General features: G+C 44.1%; 2 protein-coding genes across 2 annotated transcripts; one reads left to right on the top strand and one right to left on the bottom strand.

The window, feature by feature from the left end:
- Window positions 1-1114: 1114 nt before the first annotated feature.
- Window positions 1115-13908, top strand: sharpin (SHANK-associated RH domain interacting protein). Its single transcript, XM_072687257.1, has 8 exons — window positions 1115-1621; window positions 3455-3629; window positions 4345-4437; window positions 5922-6063; window positions 6960-7050; window positions 7315-7630; window positions 9641-9741; window positions 10941-13908. Exons 1-8 carry the CDS (start codon window positions 1451-1453, stop codon window positions 11067-11069), a joined length of 1218 nt encoding a protein of 405 aa, XP_072543358.1. The 5' UTR covers window positions 1115-1450; the 3' UTR covers window positions 11070-13908.
- A 2629-nt stretch (window positions 13909-16537) lies between these two features.
- On the bottom strand, window positions 16538-21060 carry exosc4 (exosome component 4). The gene is made up of 3 exons (XM_072688721.1): window positions 20876-21060; window positions 19147-19353; window positions 16538-17977 (listed from the first exon to the last, which is right to left on the bottom strand). Exons 1-3 carry the CDS (start codon window positions 21044-21046, stop codon window positions 17618-17620), a joined length of 738 nt encoding a protein of 245 aa, XP_072544822.1. The 5' UTR covers window positions 21047-21060; the 3' UTR covers window positions 16538-17617.
- Between the last annotated feature and the right edge of the window lie 796 nt (window positions 21061-21856).

Consider the following 21856-nt stretch of genomic DNA (forward strand, 5'->3'; position numbering starts at 1 on the left):
AGCTGGGGAGGGGTGAGCCTAGGGTGCTGGAGTTCTGTTCTGGTGCACCCTGTCCAAGATGAACGTCTGTCTACAGACAAGACAAGACACCCATGTTCAGCATTAGTGCAGGACACAGATAGAATTTGGCTTCTGCCCTTAACCCATCCGTGCAGTGAGCGCCATTGCTGCGGAAAGGGTGAAGAGCCTTGCTCAAGGGCCCAACAGTGGCAGCTTGCCGAGCCCAGGTATGGAACCCACGATCCTGTCATCAACAGCCCGGAGCTCTAACTGCCTCCACAGGTCTTCAGCTGGGTTGGGAACTGCTGACTGAAAATGCCATTACATAATAAGTCAAATGTTTAATTGTATTAAAAAAAGTCAATACAATTTTGGGGCGAACACAAGCTGCGATGGACTGTGATCAAGACAGGTGGAGCAATCATCAAAAAGCAAACACGTTATATATATATATATATATAATGGTGTGAAGCCAGAGAGAGGAAAAGAGGCAAAGGGAGATGGAGAGAGAGAGAGGAAAAGAGGCAGAATGAGGCCAGAGAGATATGCAGGGAGAGAAATGGAGGCAGAGAGGGGGGGAGAGAGGAACAGAGGGAGAGAGAGAAAGGTGAAAAGAGGCAGAGTGAGGCCAGAAGGAGATGGAGAGAGAGGAAAAGAGGCAGAGTGAGGCCAGAAGGAGATGGAGAGAGAGAGGAAAAGAGGCAGAGTGAGGCCAAAGGGAGATGGAGAGAGGAAAAGAGGCAGAGTGAGGCCAGAAGGAGATGGAGAGAGAGAGGAAAAGAGGCAGAGTGAGGCCAAAGGGAGATGGAGAGAGAGGAAAAGAGGCAGAGTGAGGCCAAAGGGAGATGGGGAGAGGAAAAGAGGCAGAGTGAGGCCAGAGAGAGGAAAAGAGACATAATGAGGCCAGAGAGAGATGGAGGGAGAGAAATGGAGGCAGAGAGGGTCAGAGGGAGATGGAGAGGCACAGTATATAATATTATATAATATTTAAAAAATTAAAGAAAAATCCTGAAACGTTTGAAAAACATCTTATTAACGTTTTCAGCCGTTCACTCAAATGGGACTCGCTCAGGAGCGCCCCCTAGCGTTCACTCCAGGCTCTGGTCTAAAATAAACATCGGGTGATGTTGGATTAAGGTCTCGCCGCCAGTTATTTATCCTGTCTGTGGATGAAGGATCGTGTCATTAGTCTGTAAAGTCTGTGGAGCAGTGTTGTGCTAAAAACACAGAGGTCAGACCAGCTCGGCCCACTTCTGCGCTGCCCACAGTCTGAAGGGGGAAGTAAATATCGGACGGACTTGCTTCCTGTTTTGGTGGCTGGTCTCGTGCGCTGGTTTGAGGAGGATGGTGATGAGGATGAAGATGAAGATGATAATGACGGTGACGGTGATGAAGGCAGCGCAGACCTAGCCCTCCTCCTCCTCCTCCTCCTCCTCCTCCCGCTTGAGTCATGATGTCCGGCAGTCTGACGGTGCTGATGTCGGTGCGGGTCCGCGCGGCGCTGAGCTCCGGAGCGGCAGCGGCGTCTGAAACCCTCCGCCTGCAGCTCAGCATGAACCCCGAGCGGCCTGGAGAGTTCAGCCTGTCCCTCAGAGACACCCCCAGCTCCGGACACATCAGAGTAACCCTCCGCCTCTCTACTGCACCCACCCACCCATCCGAGAGGGGGAGAGGGGGGGAGAGGGAGAGGGAGAGGGAGAGGGGGGGAGAGAAATGGAGGCAGACTGGGCTAAAGAGAGGGAGAGAGAGAGGTATAGTGAGGCAGTGGAGCTAGAGAGAGAGAGAGAGAGGTATAGTGAGGCCTGGGAGAGAGGGAGAGAGAGAGAGGTATAGTGAGGCAGTGGAGAGAGAGAGAGAGAGAGAGAGAGAGAGAGGTATAGTGAGGCAGTGGAGAGAGAGAGAGAGAGAGAGAGAGAGAGAGAGAGAGGTATAGTGAGGCAGTGGAGAGAGAGAGAGAGAGAGAGAGAGAGAGAGAGAGAGGTATAGTGAGGCCTGGGAGAGAGGGAGAGAGAGAGGCCCGAGAGAGAGAGAGAGGTATAGTGAGGCCTGGGAGAGAGGGAGAGAGAGAGGCCCGAGAGAGAGAGAGAGAAATGGAGGCAGAGTGAGGCCAGAGAGAGGAACAGAGGCAGAGAGAGAAAAGAGGCAGAGAGTTAAAGTTAGTGGCAGCATCAGAGAGAGAGAGAGAGAGAGGCATAGTGAGGCCTGAGGGAGTTGGAGAGAGAGAAATGGAGGCAGACTGGGCTAGAGGGAGAGGCATAGTGAGGCCTGAGAGAGAGAAATGGAGGCAGACTGGGCTAGAGAGAGGGAGAGAGAGAGAGGTATAGTGAGGCCTGAGGGAGTTGGAGAGAGAGAGAAATGCAGGTAGAATGGGCTAAAGAGAGAGAGGGAGGGAGAGAGAGAGAGAGAGAGAAAGGTATAGTGAGGCCTGAGAGAGAGAAATGGAGGCAGTCTAGGCTAGAGAGAGGGAGAGAGAAAGAGGCATAGTGAGGGGGGGGGGAGAGAGAGGTATAGTGAGGCCTGGGAGAGGGGGAGAGGAGAGAGGGAGGGGGGGGAGAAAAGAGGACCAGAGAGAGAGAGAGAGAGTTAAAGTTAGTGGCAGCATCAGAGAGAGAGAGAGGCATAGTGAGGCCTGAGAGAGAGAGAGAAATGGAGGCAGACTGGGCTAAAGAGAGGGAGGGAGAGAGAGAGAGGTATAGTGAGGCCTGAGGGAGTTGGAGAGAGAGAAATGGAGGCAGACTGGGCTAAAGAGAGGGAGAGAGAGAGAGGGAGGTATAGTGAGGCCTGAGAGAGAGAGAGAAATGGAGGCAGACTGGGCTAAAGAGAGGGAGGGAGAGAGAGAGAGGTATAGTGAGGCCTGAGGGAGTTGGAGAGAGAGAAATGGAGGCAGACTGGGCTAAAGAGAGGGAGAGAGAGAGAGGGAGGTATAGTGAGGCCTGAGAGAGAGAAATGGAGGCAGTCTAGGCTAGAGAGAGGGAGAGAGAAAGAGGCATAGTGAGGCCAAAGGGAGATGGGGAGAGAGAAATAGAGGCAGAGATGGTGAGAAAGAGAGAGAGAGGAAAAGAGTCATAGAGAGGCCAGAGGGAGAGAGAGAAATGGAGGCAGAGATGGTGAGAAAGAGAGAGAGAGAGAGGAAAAGAGTCATAGTGAGGCCAGAGGGAGATGGAGAGAGCATATGGAAAGAGAAAGAAAGCAGGATCATGAGAGAGAGAGAGAGAGAGAGGAAAAAAGGAGGCAGATGGAAGATAGAGAGAGAGAGATAGAGAGGGAGAGGGAGAGGGAGGGAGAAGTAGAGTCAGAGGGGTAGCTGGAAAGAGTCAGAGGAAGACGAGACGAGGGAGAATCAGGTGCAGGTGCCTCTGGTCAGATTGTAAATAGTGAAGTAATCCTCTACAGGAAACGAAGGTAAATCTGCTGTTTGTGGGCGCGGTTTCTGATCACGTCCCTCTCTCTTCAGTCCCTAGCGGAGTTCGATCTGCGCACAGTGAGGTACGAGATCAAGTCGCCTCGCTGTCATGAGCTGTGCGTCATCAAGTCGCCTCACGAAACCTTCAGCTTCACCTTCCGCAGCGAGCAGGAGGCTCAGGAGTGGGCCACGGTCATGCTGTCGTCGCTGAGGGAAGCCCACAGAGGTCAGAGTTTGGCACACTGTTCTTTACTCAGACACACAGTCATGTGGGAAAATTAGGACCCCCCAGGAAAGCCTTTTTAACACTGTTTGGACAAAAGTATTGGGACACCTGCTTATTCATTGTTTCTCCCAAAATCAAGGGCATTAAAAGGGACTCCCTAACTCTTTCCAAAAGTACTGGATGGAGCTCCACCATCCATCACCCCAGAAAACAGTCCTTCCACTGCTCCACAGCTCAATGCTGGGGGGCTTTATGGTGGTTCACCAGGGTTATCTGATCCAGAAAGTCCTATGCTATTGGCAGTACTTCTTCTCAACAGGGACTAGACAAGCTGTGTGTAACTTGAAGTAGCTGAATGCATTCATTAGAAGAGGTGTCCACAAACATTTGGACATACATGGCCAGATCAAAAGAGCTTTCTGAGGCCTTCAGAAAGAAGGTTGTAGATGCAGAGGAGTCTGGGAAGGGGGTTAAGAAGATCTATTAGAAATCAGTCGTTCCAAAAAGATGGGATGTCCTAATCTTTCCACATGACTGCGCTGGGCTCAGTTCTTGATTCCACAGTTAGTTTTTAAGCCTAGACGGTAACTAGCTTGTCCAAGTCCTCAGTGGTACATAACAGGACCTGTGTGTATGTATGTATGTACACAGAGACCAGCTTCGGTATCCCTCTCTTTTTCATTTTTTTTTTTTTAAACCTTTGTATTTCCTTCAGTCGCCAACATTGCCTCTCATCCCACTGATGATGAACTGCACCTGCATCTGAAGCCTGTGGAGCAAAATACAGTCTTGTCATTGTCGGCTAAAGGTCAGTAATGTTACGAATCCTGAATCCTAAATCCTGGAAAGCCACCGCATTGCTCTGTAAAGCTCTGCTTGGCTTTACCGTAGCTGTCCCACCAAAACCTTGGACCTCCAATTTTGACGTTTTTCACTTTTTGACTGATGAATTGGCCAATAGAAATGCCTCCAAAATGACTCTAATTCATTTTACATTGACATCCATTAAAAGCTAAGAAGGTTTTTTCCTTCTCCTGTAAAGTTGCCAGTTTGAGGATTCCAGTTTTTGTGTGACAGCAGTGATGCACTCATACAGTCATTAGACCTACAGTATACGGTATTGGACAGCAAGGAGCTTTACAGATTTTCAGAAACGCTCATAAATAAAGTGAAACACATCCACAACAACAAGTGGTCAGGTATGAAGACCTGGGCTAAACTATTATGTCCAGACAACCGGGTCAGAGCATCGCCAAAAAGACAGGTCCTGTGGAGTGCTCCTTCTCCAGCTCCAGCTGTGGTGAGTAATGACCAGCAGTGGTCAAAAATCAGTGACAACATGCTGGGCAACCAAGGCTCATCCATGTGTGAGGGCTACAAAAGCTATCCCATTCGGGTGGCTACAAGAGGAATCCCTCACAACACACAGCTGCAGACCAGTCAGAGTGCCCATTCTAACCCCCGTCCACCCCTGAGCACACAAATGTCTGGACTGGACCACCTGGATCACCTGGTCTGATGGTGTAGATGAGTGGGTCCATATGTATGAGTGTACAAACAGAGCCTTCCCCACACCGTTTCTGCAGACACCTCTGGCCCCTTGTAAGAGGGTCCTCCACTAGATTCTGTGAGGATTTGATTGCAGTCTTGATCCAGAACTACTGATCTAGCATCAATACCTGACGTGTCTAATGCTCTTGTTGCTGAATGCCAAATGCTAGGGTTACTATAGTTTTGTCTAAATGAGTAAATGTTTATGCATTAACCCCTTAGACCCTGTATATAAGCCCACACTTTGCCATAATTAGCATTAGTTTCATAGGGCCTAAGATAGAGTCCTGTGGGACTCCGCAAGATATGCTGAACCTAATGGTTACCAAACACAACGGTTTATGCTTTAGGATTAATAACTAATGAATAATATGAATAATAAATGAAGGTTTCGAGGGGTTAATGTACATTAGCGTACAGTAGCAGCAGGGTTTGAGAGGTATTTACACCCTCAAATACACACACACACACACACACACTGAGTATGGAAAGCAAAGTATGGAATTGTATTCAGATCAGCTTTTCAGTTTTTAAGATGATGATCAGCACATTCAACACAACCAGGTGTGTCCAAACTTTTGACTGGTAGCGGACAGTGAATAAGTCTATTGTTTTGTTAATGAAGCTGTTAAAAGCGTTTAATGATGGTTGTATTCAGAGCAGTATAACACACTAAACACACGGATACCAGGTGTGGTGTTTCCACCTTATTCTGCATTTCTCTGTTTTTCGGTTCTCTAGAGGAGCTGTGTGCTGAGCTGGCCAGAGCCATAGAAGCTGGAGACACTCAGGCCGCAGTGCAGCACGCTACAGCACTAGCTCACCACCAGATGTCGCTGACTATTCAGCCGGCTCTAAATAACTTTGAGGATGGGGAGATCAGGTGAGAGACAAAAGTCCCCCAGTGAGACAGATTATTTAAATTAGCATTAGTTTCACAATTACTTTATTATTATTATTATTATTATTATGTTAATTTAGCTATATTTCCTATATTTCCTGTTTCCTAATTTTTGTTTAATTTCTTTTATTTTTTTATTTTTTAATTGGTTGTTTAAAATCTTACTGTGACTTATTTATTTTAAAGCAAATACAATTGTTTTTATTTGACTTACGTTTTCATATTTCTTAGCTTTTTTCTTCTAAATCTGTTTAATTGTTTTATTTTGGTTTATTAATTTTTTATTAAAATGTCTTTATTATTTGTTTCATTTTCTCTCAAATAAATTTGTAACTACAATAAAGAATATTATAATTGTTTTTTTACAGTGCAATTTAAATTGTTATATTATAATACATTATAAATACATATAATATTGTCTACAATATAAAATTGTCTATAATTTAATTGTTTTCTTTTTAATATTACATATTTGTAATATTGTTGTTTAAATCTTACTGTGACTTACTTATTTTAAAGTTAATTATCATTTTTATTCAGTTTGACTTATTTTTTAAATAATTTTTATCTTCTAAATTAATTTATTTTATTTTGTTTTTTTATTTCTATTTTTTGTTATATTTCTATTTATTTTGATTTCTTTAATTCTATTTGTTTTATTGTTATTGTTTTATTGTCTATTGTTTTTTATAGTACAAGTTAAATTATTGTCTATAATCTTAAATTGTAAAAATATGAATTAGTTTATGATTTAAATATTACATATTTCAGTCCCTTTTAATTTTTAATGTTCGACTACATTGAAACTGAGGGTCACCCGTAGTGAACGTCTGAGTGAAAATAAAGGTTGGTTGATTATTGTTGATGTCTCCCTGTAGCCTAGCAGTTGCAGTTGAAGACGCCACGTCGTCTTGCTGTGTCACAGTGAAGGTCGTTCCCCACATGACTGTGGCTTCTCTCAAGCAGCAGGTGAGTGACATTCAGGCCTTCACCCAAAGGTGGCTGGCTTAACTTTACCTGTCAAAAGTTTGGGGACACCAAGCTTTCTCCAGTTTTTTTTAAATGCTCTTCTGCACCGACAGCCATTAACAGTGCAAGTGCGTGACGTTAGAGGAGGAATGAGACATGCAGTGCAGCGCCCCCTGCTGTGTATATTGTTACAATACAATGGGAAATATTTGTCTGCCCCCCCACATATGCCCCCCCCCCCACATAGGTCTGTCTCTCTTACAGATGTTTGCAGAATATGGCTTCCATCCCCGGGTGCAGCGCTGGGTCATAGGTCAGTGTTTATGCTCTGACCAGCGTTCGCTAGCGTCGTACGGTGTGTGCCGGGACGGCGACACAGCCTTCCTCTACCTCCTCTCAGCACGGCACGCCCGCCTCAGCCGACAGCAGTGTCAGCAGGACCAGGAGAGCGCCCTCCTCACGCCTGCCCCAAAACCAGCTCCGAACCCCAACCCACCTGCTGCGGGGGTCAGCGGCCCAGCCAGCCACGACTGGAGGGGCTACAGCACGCTGCCACCCAGACTCCATCACTCCAGTACAGGTGGGCCATTTCTCTGTAAAACTATGTGCACAGTTGTGTTTGAATATGCCATTAACTTCAATATTTTATTATTAACTTTTATATTTTAAACTTCTTTTACTTTTCTTATTTAAAGAGTCTCAGGTGTCATTAATTACTCCTACCTTTTAGGGAAAAAACAGATATAGACTATAAGGACAAAAGTATTGGGACACCTACACATTGCACCTACAGGAGCTTATATGACACCCCATTCTAAACCCATAGGCATTAATATGGAGCTGCCCCCCCCTTTGCTCTAAGCTCTAACAGCAGCAGGTCTGGAGCTCTGCAGTTATTGAAGACTTTTCAGCACTCTGCTCTAAACTCAGCACTCGGCTCTGACCCCGCTCTGTAACTTTATGTGGTCTGACAGACACTCGGTGGCTGAGCTGCTCTCTGTGGTTCCTCTAAACGCTTCCACTGTTCAATAACACCACTTACAGCTGATGGAGGAAGATCTAGGAGGGAGGAGATAGGAGGATACAGCGAGGGGCAAATGAAGCAAAGGGCTTTCAATACCACTAATCTAATCAGGCATTTGAGAATTCGTCATTCCATTGATGTATAAAAAGAATATGAAGCAGATTGCATTAGCAAAAAAACAGGAGCAGCAGCAGCAACAACTGTTGTTTCTATAAAACAGGCATTTGAAAGTGGCAGGAAATTTGCTAAAGACATCACAGACAAAATCATGCAGTTTATGGCTCTTGACATACCAACCGTTCTCTGTTGTGGAGGACCAGGGATTCCGTTGACTGCTTGAGAGTTAGAGCGCCAGGCTATTGATAACAAGGTTGTGGGTTTGATACCCGGGCTCGGTAAGCTGCCACTGTTGGGCCCTTGAGCAAGGCCCTTTACCCTCTCTGCTCCCCGGGCGCTGGAGTTGGCTGCCCACTGCTCTGGCTGTGTGTACTCACTGCCCCTAGTTCACTTGTGTGTGTTCACTACCACAGATGGGTTAAATGCGGATGACACATTTTGCTGTACAGTGACAAATACGTGCACCTTTACCTTATATGGATTATAATGTGAGCTTTTTTTAAATACTAAAAAGGTTAAGTTATCGTTGTTTGATATCGGTATCGGCCACAACAATGTGCTAATAATCGGTTATCATATCGGCCCAAGAAATTCAATATCTGTGCATCCCTAGTAACATGTATCAGTATCTGTATCGCCTTTACTGTGGCACACTAGGGTTTGATTTCCCAGCTGGGCAAACTCTACCACCCTACACCAATAAGAGTCCTTGGGCAAGACTCCTAACTGCACATTATTTTATTAGTGTAACAGTAATTGTATGAATCTGTAGAGCCAAATGATACTAGCGCCTTAAATTAACTGACAGCCTTTCAAGTCTTTCAAGCGGCGTGACATGGGTGGACAGAAATGTTTTAAAACTTGAGAGAAAAAAAAGACAAAAAAATTATTGGAAACGAATCACAGAAAGCAAAAGTGATAAGACGCTGCAAAACCAATGAAAAAAAGCAAGCACTTCTTTCCCCGGAAGCGGTCGTGTCCATGCATCACCTCCTTGGCAGGACGGCTCAGTCTGTTGAAAGAGATTTTAGTGCCGAAAGCAGAGAAAAAGGTAGTAAAACAAAACGGGGGAGGAAATAAACAAGCGGAAGTTTATGTGGTGCCGGCTCACCCGCCCCACTGAACTGGCACTCACGTTTTATGGTAATTGACTGCAGTGGGGTGAGTGCATCCAGGTGGCTTCATTAGGCAGCACCAGCTGTGTGCAATTACCTGCCCGCACCTGGGGGCTGTACGGTTGGGCTGTCCAAAACACAGGTGCTCAACCTAGCACCCTGGACAGGGCTCTGGACAGGGTTGACTTGGAAGCTTGTTTATTGATCATAGGTGGGGTTGGGTCTTATTTTTGTGTCACGTGTAAGACCATCATAACCATCAGCTAACAGTGTATTGTGCAGCTGTAAGGAGGTGCTGATCCGTGTGTGGCTGGTTGTGTTTTTGGTGGAACAGGCAGCAGTAGCAGTGCAGCAGACAAACACAGCATCAGTGACCTCATGAACCTGGAGGTGCCGCAGCCGGGAGGTCCCAACGTCAGACAGAATAATGCACAGGTAACGTCTGACGCCGCCGATTATGCTTTTTGTGTAAACTTGAGCCTCTTTTGCCCTGTCAGAGTTTAAATGGTTAACAGAACCATTAATTCACTTTTAGACCACTGCAGTAAACATACAAAGGGGGTTAATTAATTACTAACTTCTGTTTATTCAGTAACTGCTAATTAATCTTCAGTAATTGCAATAAAGTATTCAGTAATGTATTCAGTATAACGTCTAATTGCTCACTAGCTACTATAAATTATTCAGTAAATGCTAATTAATCTTAAGTAATTACAATAAATTATTTTGTAACTTATTCAGTATAACTTCTAATACTAAGTACTCACTTATACACTAATAATTCAGTAACTGTAATAAATTATGTTGTAACTGCTTATTAATAATCAGCAATTCCAATAAATGATTTAATAACTTAAGTACTATGCTAATTATTCAGTAAATGCTACTTCTGTACTTACAATACATTTTTCAGTAACATATTCAGTATAACTTCTAATATTAATTAACTACTATAAAAGATTAACAAACTGCTAATAATTGAGTAACTGCTAATTAATCATCAGTAATTACAATAAAGTATTCCGTTGTGTTTTAAGTAAGGGTAAGGGTCCATATTATTTACTATCTGCTCATTATTATTTAATATCAATGTTAATATTTAAATTAATTACATTTTAGTCTTAGAAATGATTCAGTAATTATTCTCAATTATTATTTAACTTATTATGTTAATTATTCACTAACTGCTCATTAATTACTCACTAATTCTAACTAATAACAGCCCACTTCTTAATTATAATTATCCAGTAACTACTAATTATTCACTAAATGCAAATGTGTATTCATTAATACCATTATTTAGGAACTTTCTTACTACTTTCTGATTATTTGGTAAGTGTGAAATATTGACTGATATTCATGAATTACTAAAAAATAATTACTAATAATTATTTAGTAGCTTAATGATTCACTACTAATCATTAATTAATGATTTAATTAATTAACTAAAAAAGTATTCACTGCAACTGCTAATTAAAAATCTGTAATTACTATAAATGATTTAGTAACTCTAAATTATTCATTAACTGCTACAAATTTAATTGACAAAAATGTAATTTAAGGGTGAATTAAAATATGGGCCCACATGCAGGCCTGTAGGGTTTAAATGCTAACCAGGGTTTGTCTTTCTCTAGCCGGGTTGGTCGTGCCCTTCCTGTACATTCATAAACAAGTCCACGAGGCCTGGCTGTGAAATCTGCAGTACGGAGAGACCCGCCGCTCCTGAGCTCAGCAGCTGTCAGCAGGTGTCTCTTCATTTATAGGAGTTGCCTGCACCGCACTGTGAGCAGAAGTAAGTACTGTATGTTTATGGAGTTGAACTGTTTCAGGAAAAAAGGAAGGAAAATATGAACAAACATGAAACGAATAGATGACGAACCACAGATGTGACCGCAAGCTCATATGCATATTCATGCACACCCAACTGACCACAGCTCTCAGCACTGGATTTACTCAGTGTGCCAGGTGAACGGCGGCAGACCCAGCCTGCCCTGGACTCTTTTAATGACCCTATTAAAGATGTTCTGATGCATGCAGCGTGCCATGTCCTCCTATTCCAACCACTATTCCTCAAAGACGTTTTTTCGGCTACACTGAAACGGAGTCCAAAGCAGATGGGACTATCTACGAAGTGTGAGGACGGAGATATTGTGCAGATCGTCGGTGGCCCTACAAGCAACTCAACAGTTTAACCTCTCTTAAACAACAGCTACGCAGTAGGAGTGTCCTCTTTTCGATGTAAATACACTCATCATGAGTCTCCAAGTATCTTATTCACATGCAGACTGGAATCAGATGCTTATTACTGTAAGTTTTGTCTCATTTTATTGAATACACTAGGATTTTTGTAGGGTTTTTCCCATCTGGAATTGCTGTTGATAGTGTGAGCTGCTGTTTTCCCATCACTAATGCATGCGAGACCACATTTGTAAGATTTTGCTGTCTTCTTAGAAGCAGCCGCAGCTTTGTTGACATTTATGAATACAAAATCCTACTAAAATCTTAGTATTTCAAGAAGATGTACATAGCACTTAATATTCTAATAATTTTCCAATACTATAATAACACAAAATGGAATAAATCGCTGAACTTAACTGCAAACGTTTAGTTAAAATCTTAATAATAATTCATTTTACGGTCTTGACCATTGATATAAAGTAAATTGGTTTTACAATATTGGAAATTTCTCATGTTTATAATACCGTATTACATAAATGGGTTTTATTACATTTAAGTGCAGAAGGTTTGATGCGTTTCTGAGATTTACACTGAATGGAATGGAAAATTATTACAATAATAACGCTACAGATGCATCCAATAATTTCACTTTCCTTCACTGTAGTGTTTTCAGAAATGCTCTGTTTGGTAATTACTTTTTATTATTATTTCATTTTTAATCACAGGCAGGGCTGGGTATCATTAAAAAAAATGACCTCTAGAGTCAAGTAGTCATTCTGTGGGTCCTGCCCATATAAGGAACTCCTGGTCTAAGCCCCACCCGAGGAAAAAATGATGTCCAGACCCGGAATAACGTCCTCTGATTATAATTGTCAAACTTACAGTCCTGTTAAGATACATAATGACATAAGACTGGCAACCTCAACAAAATCCCGCAGACATACCAGCAAGCTTTGTCCAATCAGGTGTCAGAGTTCGGTTGCTTTGGCTTAGTAGAGTACAGTGCCCTGCTGTTGAAGTGTCCACACTGTAACTGCAGTGCTATTTAAGGTGGAATGGAGAGTTAGCGTTAGAACCAGCTTTAGCTTTTGTTTTGGCTGCTAACTGGTAACGTCACCGCACTTACCGGTTCAAATACAGCTCGTGTTGTTTTAATCACCGAAATATTGTCCCAGATGACCTCTGTCTGGGGTAGTTTTGTCTGCAGCAGCTGAGAATACTGTGTATTAATGGGTCCTAGAGGACACGACGACCCCCCAGCCAATACCCAATGCAGTGAAAATGCCTGCATCAGCCCCTGATCCCCTGATTGAGTCGGGACATCACCTATTAGCTAATAAGGATTGTAGTAGTCCAACTCAAATGCAACACCATGTCAGTGCTCTGGAGTTGTGTGTGCACTTGGTGTTGTGTGTATATAAGGGCACATCATTCAACATCATTTTCCCCATAGAGATAACCAGCTTAGACCAGGAGTTCCTAATATGGGCGGAGGTGACTGCAAACAGATCAGCTGACTAATCAAGACACACTGATGCTTCTAACTTACTTGCAAGATTTAGCCAGCTGATTTGGACGGCCAATCAGAAACCTTTATTGTAAAATAATAAGTAAGCTTATTGCCTCACTAATAAGCCTGACTGCTTAGGTATGGACCCCTGAAGTCGTGCTGTCAGTATGTAGTCAGCGCCTTCTTGCTTTGCCCAAAAACGTACAGAATCGCATTGGGTTCTAAAACCCCATTCATTTCTGCCATTGAAAATCCAGCTTGGGCCCAGAGGGGCCAAATATGGACATAACGCTGACTACAGAAAGCAGTTTAGCTGATTATATAGAAGTACTGAGTTCTGATACCCAGCCCCAGGAGCAAGAAAAGGTTTTTTTTAATACATCAGTATTAAAAAAAAAAATCCTTCAGATCGCGACTAAACCTCAACGTCTTCATGCCAGTTAACTGTTGTTGTTGTTGTTCTTGCTGTCAAGCACCAATATACAGTCAAGCTGAAGAGCCGTATGTAGCAGCTTGGTAAAACGCTCCTCACCAGTACATGAGTACACCAGCCTCACTGAACACGTGACACACTGAGATGCCGCAGTCTAGCAGCTTCTGATTCACATCACATACATTTCTGGGATTAAATGACACTCAGTGTTCATATTCTGGACAATAAACTTGATGTCACTCTGGAGCCATATTTCTGTCATTACCACGCTCTGGAAGAGCTTTTAGTTTTTTGCCATCACCTTTTGTGTCATTCAGATGAACAGGGTAATTTGTAAGTGCTTTTATTTTTATAACATTATTTAATAGAGGGTAATCAGAATAAGAGTGACTGGCTTTAAAAAAAGAGTTTTTTTACTTTACTGTTGGAAACATCATTTAACTCCTGAAGGTTCTGTCAATAAATGCAAACAACTGAAAAATGCCATTTGTGTGCAGTTTATATTTTCTAAAGCAGGGTCCAGTGTCCAGTCCTGTCTCCGCTGAAGGGCCGGCGTGGCTGCAGGTTTTCGTTCCAGCCATGCAGAAGCGCATGTGGTCAGTTCATTGAACAAGAGGGATCAGGTGAGCTGCTAGTTCTCTAGACTGAAAACCTGCAGCCACACCAGCCCTGTCCAGAAGAAATGAATGACCGTCTGTAAGGGCAGAACTCTGCCTACTTGTCTGTACTGTCCTTTATTAGTATTATTTATTTATTTATTTATTTTACCCATTTTCTACCCAACATAGCCTAGACCAATTAACCCCACCCACTCACTAGGACTCCCACATATCCCTTGCAATGCTCCTGTCACTAGGAAGCTGAAGACAAGCACATGCCTCCTCAGATACATGTGCAGTCAGCCACCGCCTCTTTTCCAACTGCCGGCAGTGCAGCATCCCTAGGCAGCCAATGCGCTCGGAGGAAGGTGCTGGCTCCCCAGCTCGGACCCTCTGGCCGTAGTATCAACGCCTTAAGTCTTCTGAGCCACTTGGAGCCCGTCTTTATTAATTAGAACCATATTTCGCACAAAATGCTTGTATCTACAACATACGAATTTTACAGGAGAGGGAAACAACCTTCTTAAGATTCAATGGAAGTCAATGCAAAACCATTTAATTCATTTGAAAGTGTTTTTATTGGTCCATTTATCATAAAGTTTTGACACAGTGTAAACAGCTGTCAGTTTACAGTGTGAACAAACAAATGGCAGATTTGCAGGTATTTGGATTTCTGAGGGGATAGCTTTCCTGTACATGCTGCCTAGCAATGTATCAAGCAAGTGATGCTCAAGTCACCGTAATAATTGTCTGAATGTCTGTCCTGAGAAATTGGATACAGTGAAAAATGACTTCCATGCTTCTACACCCATAAACACTGTTGATTATATTTATTTATTTATTTTAATAAATTCTATCCAATTTATTTGCCCATATCCAAGCTGTAATAAAGTCACTGCTTTATAGAACATTTTATTTAGAATTATATAAATTTCCACTAATATAATAATTTGTATTATAATATTACAAATGAACAGGTCAAGAGTACAAGTAGATGAATGAAAAGTGGCCATCTCTGAAGATAGGAACAACTGATGGTGGAAGAGATAGGGGGTCAAATTAGAGGTCATGTGGTCCAGCTGCTATGACAGTTTCTATGCGGCACATGTAATGAAGTGTGAATGTGGCTATAGGCTGAATCAAGTTTAAATGGCCTACTGAAGAATATACACTCTACAGGTAAAAGTAACGGGACATCTGCTCATTCAGTGTTGTTTTTTTTTTTTTTTTTTAAATCAATAGAGTTCAAAAAGAGTTGATCCTGCTTTTGATGCAGTAACTATCTCTACTGTCCAGGAAAGGCTTTCTCTTAGACTTTGAGGCACAAGCTTAAGGATTTGATTGCATTCAGTGACGAGCACTAGTAAGATCATGATGTTGGATGATGACCACCCCACTTCATCACCAAAAGTCCCCAACTCATCCCAAAAGTATTGGATGGGGCGCCATCATTCCAGAGGACACAGTTCCACACAGTACAGCGCAGTGCTCAATCTAGCTCACCCCTGGCATTAGGTATGGTGCCAATAGGTTCATGTTGATCTTCTACAGAGTCCTGTCCACAAACATCGGCAATTAGCCAAACCGTATGTACTCTGTCCCCCCAACACGCCTGGAGGGAAGCGCCGCATACCCGGCTCCAACGCACCAGCCTGCAGACGCCAGTGGCGCCAGCACCGCAATGAAGATATGGGTAGAGAGCACCATCTACCCAGCCTTGCCAGCCGATGGCTAGTAGCATGACCATGATTCGAACCAGCGATCCTCTTATCATAGTGACAGTGCATTAGTCCATTAGTCGAGGGCCCTTAATTATATTATTCTCGTTCTTTTTTATTAATCTAATTTATTTATTTATTTATTTTTTTTACATTGGGTCAAAATTTCATGATATGTGGACTAATAGAAAATAATTGGAATAAAATTTTGCAGTATACTGTGTGGCCATTTGACCTAAGCTTCTATGACCCTGTTTACACCTGGTCACTTCATGTGACTAGTATCTGGATTTGGATCCTGATATGATTTTTAGTCAATACACATCTCCGGTTAGTCTTAGACTGAAATCTGGTCACTGTGTGGGACAGAATATGCAAATTTGCTTGTTCTGCAGCAATGGCTGCCCACCACTCGGGGCCTGTGTGCTAAAGGCGGAGGCCAAATTCCATCTGTGTCCAACAGCAATGATCAATATGGCCTAGTCTTGTCTTAGTGTTAGGGTTGTCCCTGTTGGGCTTCTGGTGGTTGAATGTGTCTTGGGAGAGAGCGGATGTGTTTACACTTACATAACGTGGCTCAGACGACCTCCTGAAGTGGTTTGAGTGAGGCTTGGCTGCGTTCACACTTGCTTTATTTTAATCCAGATATAATCCTGAAGTGACCAGGTGTAATCTTTGTGTGCTGTCCACCTATTTACTGTTTCAATGAGTCTTAATTTCTTCACCTCTCTGACCGTCAGCAGTGCCAACAGCTTTAATACGGTTTCAGGAATAAAGAAGGGCAGTCAGTGTGTGAACTTCAGCTGTTTATAGAATACAAAAACTTCATCGAACAAACAGAATATTAAACCAGCAGTCTGAGCGTCCTCACACGCTTTCAGAGAAGTGTCAAACTAGACATCATGGGCTCCCAACACACCCGAAGTTATATACACTACAAATAAAAAGGAGCTTTTAATGGTTCTTTGAGTGATGCTATAGAACCACTACTCGTGGTTCTGTAAAGAAGCATTTTTGTATAAAAGACCCTTTACATAAAAGGTAAGGTTGTGTACAAAACCTGTCCTCAATGGTAAAGTTCAAAGAACCCTTGAAGCACCTTTATTTGTAAGGGTCAACATTCTTGGGCGATCGTAGAAGCGAAACAGGAGGCCGTCATGTAGGAGATGCTCAGTTAATCCAGTAAATTGGTCTTTATGCACACACACACACACACACACACACACACACACACACACACACACACACACGGCTATGCAAAAGGTTATGGATTGTAGCCCAACTAAGAAAAAAAATCGATTAAATTCTACACTTTATGGACAAAAGTATTGGGACACCTGCCTATGCATGGTTTCTTCTGAAATCAAGGGTATTTAAAAAGAGCTGATCCTCCTTTTGCTGGAGTAACTGTCTCTACTGTCCAGAGAATATGGCTTTCTACTAGATTCTGGGGCAGCATTGCTGTGAGGATTTGACTGTATTCAGCAAAAAGTGTGTTAGGGGCATCAGGATGTTAGATGATCAGCACCCCACTGCATCCTAAAAGTACTGGCTGGAGCACCAGCATCCATCATTCCAGAGAACACAGTTAGCCACACAGCCATGTTGAACTGCTCCAGAGAGTCCTATTCTATTGGCAGTACTTCTCCTCTACAGGGACTAGACAAGCTGTGTGTCTGCATTTGCACACCTGTCAGCAATGGGTGCAACTTAAATTAGCTGAATGCATTGATCATCAGAAGGAGTGTCCACAAACATTTGGACATATAGTGTATGTATCAGAGACAGTGTTGCTGAGCTGCGCTTTAGGAAACTCTGCCCCAGTGGTTTTCTTAGGTGGTCCAAGCCTTCTGCACGTCCCTCTGCGTGCTCCTCACTCTCTGGTCTGCACGGACACTTCCTGCAGATGCTGCCGCACCACGCTGTCCAGGACTTTACTGAGACCCTTACAGGCAGTCATGGCCGCCTCCATCAGAGCGTCCAAATGGTCCTGGTGGAGCCGGGCGTCCATCTGCACGAGAGCGATGCTCTCACTGCGGGGCAGCAGTGCCAGGGCCAACGTGGTGCCACCCCCGCTCTCCTCCGCGTGGCATAGGTCCGCCAGCGGCGTGTCCTCCACGAAGCCTGCAGTGCAGGCGCATACGTAGTCCCGCATGGGGATGCCCGCGTCCACCAGAGCCAGAGTCGCAGCGTTCACACACGCACTGTAGTTCCCACCATCCGACTGGAGGATCTGTAGGAGAGCATGGGTGGGAATTCAGAACCATTTAGGGGACAGACGGAAGCATAAAGCCGTTTAGGGGACAAACAGAGGTATAAAACCGCTCAGGGGACAAACTGAAAAATAAAACTGCTCAGGGGACAAACTAAAGCATAAAGTGGAAGCATAAAGCCGTTTAGGGGACAAACGGAGGTATAAAACCGTTTAGGGGACAAAAAGAGGTATTAAAACCGTTTAGGGGACAAACAGGCATTAAAACAGTTTAGGGGACACACAGAGGTATTAAAACAGTTTAGGGGACAAACGGAGGCATTAAAACCATTTAGGGGACAAACGGAGGTATTAAAACCGTTTAGGGGACAAATGGAGGTATAAAACCGTTTAGGGGACAAATGGAGGTATTAAAACCGTTTAGGGGACAAACAGGCATTAAAACAGTTTAGGGGACACACAGAGGTATTAAAACCGTATAGGGGACAAACGGAGGCATTAAAACCGTTTAGGGGACAAACGGAGGTATAAAACCGTTTAGGGGACACAAAGAGGTATTAAAACCGTTTAGGGGACAAACAGGCATTAAAACAGTTTAGGGGACACACAGAGGTATTAAAACAGTTTAGGGGACACACAGAGGTATTAAAACAGTTTAGGGGACAAACGGAGGTATTAAAACCGTTTAGGGGACACACAGAGGTATTAAAACCGTTTAGGGGACACACAGAGGTATAAAACCGTTTAGGGGACACATGGAGGTATTAAAACAGTTTAGGGGACACAAAGAGGTATTAAAACCGTTTAGGGGACAAACGGAGGCATTCAAATCATTTAGGGGACACACAGAGGTATTAAAACCGTTTAGGGGACAAACGGAGGTATTAAAACCGTTTAGGGGACACACGGAGGTATTAAATCCGTTTAGGGGACAAACGGAGGCATTCAAATCATTTAGGGGACACACAGAGGTATTAAAACAGTTTAGGGGACAAACAGAGGCATTAAATCCGTTTAGGGGACAAACGGAGGTATTAAAACCGTTTAGGGGACAAACAGGCATTAAATCCGTTTAGGGGACAAACGGAGGTATTAAAACCCGTTCAGGGGACAAACGGAGGCATTAAAACCCGTTCAGGGGACAAACGGAGGTATTAAAACCCGTTCAGGGGACAGTAAATCTACCGCACCTTAACGTAGATGTCGATCTGGGAGCGCGGGTACAGCTGAGTGAGAACAGCCGCCTCGAAGGTCTGCTTCAGGTGCAGACTCATCTCGCTGGACTTGCGGTCGCCGTGCGGGCGGCGCTTCCTCTCCGCTGTGCTGAACGTGGCCATGCTGTACTGACAGTTGATGACGGCCCGGTCGTGTAGGGACTTGCTGCGGGACCCTCGGACCTATAAGAGGAGATCAGGTAAGGTACACACACATACAGCTCCCCTGATTCACCCCCGAGTTCTGAGATGAGGGTAGAGTCAGAGTAAACGCTCAGATCAGAGGATCAGAGCGAGTCAGGCTGGTGCTAAAGTGAGAGTCACCAGCCTGACTCTCACTGACTCTCCCTTTAACACCAGCCTGACTCTCACTTTAACACCAGCCTGACTCTCACTTTAACACCAGCCTGACTCTCTCTAACTCTCACTGTAGCACCAGCCTGACTCTCACTTTAACACCAGCCTGACTCTCACTGACTCTCACTGTAGCACCAGCCTGACTCTCACTGTAGCACCAGCCTGACTCTCACTGAGGCACCAGCCTGACTCTCACTGTAGCACCAGCCTGACTCTCACTGTAGCACCAGCCTGACTCTCACTGACTCTCCCTTTAACACCAGCCTGACTCTCCCTTTAACACCAGCCTGACTCTCACTGTGGCACCAGCCTGACTCTCACTGTAGCACCAGCCTGACTCTCACTGACTCTCCCTTTAACACCAGCCTGACTCTCTCTCTCACTGTAGCACCAGCCTGACTCTCACTTTAACACCCGCCTGACTCTCACTGACTCTCACTGTAGCACCAGCCTGACTCTCACTGTAGCACCAGCCTGACTCTCACTGACTCTCCCTTTAACACCAGCCTGACTCTCTCTAACTCTCACTGTAGCACCAGCCTGACTCTCACTTTAACACCCGCCTGACTCTCACTGACTCTCACTGTAGCACCAGCCTGACTCTCACTGTAGCACCAGCCTGACTCTCACTGTAGCACCAGCCTGACTCTCACTGTAGCACCAGCCTGACTCTCACTGACTCTCACTGTAGCACCAGCCTGACTCTCACTGTAGCACCAGCCTGACTCTCACTTTAACACCAGCCTCTCACTGTAGCACCAGCCTGACTCTCACTTTAACACCAGCCTGACTCTCACTGTAGCACCAGCCTGACTCTCACTTTAACACCAGCCTGACTCTCACTGTAGCACCAGCCTGACTCTCACTTTAACACCAGCCTGACTCTCTCTAACTCTCACTGTAGCACCAGCCTGACTCTCACTGTAGCACCAGCCTGACTCTCACTTTAACACCCGCCTGACTCTCACTGACTCTCACTGTAGCACCAGCCTGACTCTCACTGTAGCACCAGCCTGACTCTCACTGACTCTCCCTTTAACACCAGCCTGACTCTCACTGTAACACCAGCCTGACTCTCTCTAACTCTCACTGTAGCACCAGCCTGACTCTCACTTTAACACCAGCCTGACTCTCACTGACTCTCACTGTAGCACCAGCCTGACTCTCACTGACTCTCACTGACTCTCACTGTAGCACCAGCCTGACTCTCACTGTAGCACCAGCCTGACTCTCACTGTAGCACCAGCCTGACTCTCACTGACTCTCACTGTAGCGTGAGAGTCAGTAAACAGCAGAGAGGGTCTTTAGGGGTCTTTTCCGGTGTGTTGGCTCGGGGCTCGGGGCTCACCTCGTGCGGGCCGTACACTACAGCCAGGGCTTTGGTGTTCCCCTGCTCGATGTAGGCAGATCCGTCCGCCTGCGCGAACACTCCCATCCGGGCCTGGACCTTCCGGAGCTCCGCTGCTTTCCGGCCATCCAGCCTGTAGCCCTGGTCAGACAGCAGCTCGAGTCCGGCCATGATTCCTGCAGATCAACCGAGACCACGTGTTCCTGTGGGGAGACAACCGGCTACGGGTGCCTGCTTGGCCCAAACCGGTTTTTTTTTTTGGGGGGGGGGAGCACTGCGCCCTCTGGCGGCGGGAGTGTGGCAGCACAAGGCTTCCAGATGGAGGAGACACCTCCCCTATCTTCTGTAGGAGCGACTTTCTGTCCTAAAGTCTGATAAGAAATGATGTGGACAGAGTTTTAATGACATGCTAATTCACAATTTAGAAAATAACTAATTATTTTAAGGGGTAAATTAATAATAATAAAAAAATTAACAATAATTTCGTCACTGTTTTCAGCATTAGTTATTATTTTACCAAATTATAACAAAACTGCAAGAAAAGTGCAGTTAATCTACTGACATTTATGATAAAAACATTACATTTAAATGTATTAAATTTATTAAAGTTATTTTAAATTCAAGTTGATCGAGTTATTTAGTTATACTAAATATATATTTAGTTATAGTAATACTAATATTAAATATAAACAAATAAATAATTATGAGCAAATAAAAAATATTTTCAGATGAAAATATGCTTTTGGAAAACAAAAAAATAATATATATATATTTATACAAAGATAAAAATGTATAAAATATATTTTTAAACATTTATATAAATAGTTCAAGATACATATTTTATAAAATGCATCTATAATAATAATACATATTTTTAGTTATTCCAGAAACAAAGGAGGTTAAAAAACAAACAAACAAACAAACAGGAATCTGATTGGAAAGGGCTTCATAGTGTCGAGTTGTATGTCCAAAAGTATCCGG

Source organism: Salminus brasiliensis, chromosome 9, assembly GCF_030463535.1.
Source record: "Salminus brasiliensis chromosome 9, fSalBra1.hap2, whole genome shotgun sequence".
NCBI lineage: Eukaryota > Metazoa > Chordata > Actinopteri > Characiformes > Bryconidae > Salminus > Salminus brasiliensis.

Bases quoted from the DNA above. Each gene is read 5' to 3' on its own strand.
- exosc4 (XM_072688721.1), bottom strand. From the start codon at position 21,046: ATGGCCGGACTCGAGCTGCTGTCTGACCAGGGCTACAGGCTGGATGGC. The intron at 19,354-20,875 runs GTGAGCCCCGAG...CTCCTCTTATAG, and splicing joins TAGTGTACGGCCCGCACGAG to GTCCGAGGGTCCCGCAGCAA. The intron at 17,978-19,146 runs GTGCGGTAGATT...GCTCTCCTACAG, and splicing joins AGATCGACATCTACGTTAAG to ATCCTCCAGTCGGATGGTGG.
- sharpin (XM_072687257.1), top strand. From the start codon at position 1,451: ATGATGTCCGGCAGTCTGACGGTGCTGATGTCGGTGCGGGTCCGCGCG. The intron at 3,630-4,344 runs GTCAGAGTTTGG...TATTTCCTTCAG, and splicing joins GCTGAGGGAAGCCCACAGAG to TCGCCAACATTGCCTCTCAT. The intron at 7,631-9,640 runs GTGGGCCATTTC...TTGGTGGAACAG, and splicing joins ACTCCATCACTCCAGTACAG to GCAGCAGTAGCAGTGCAGCA.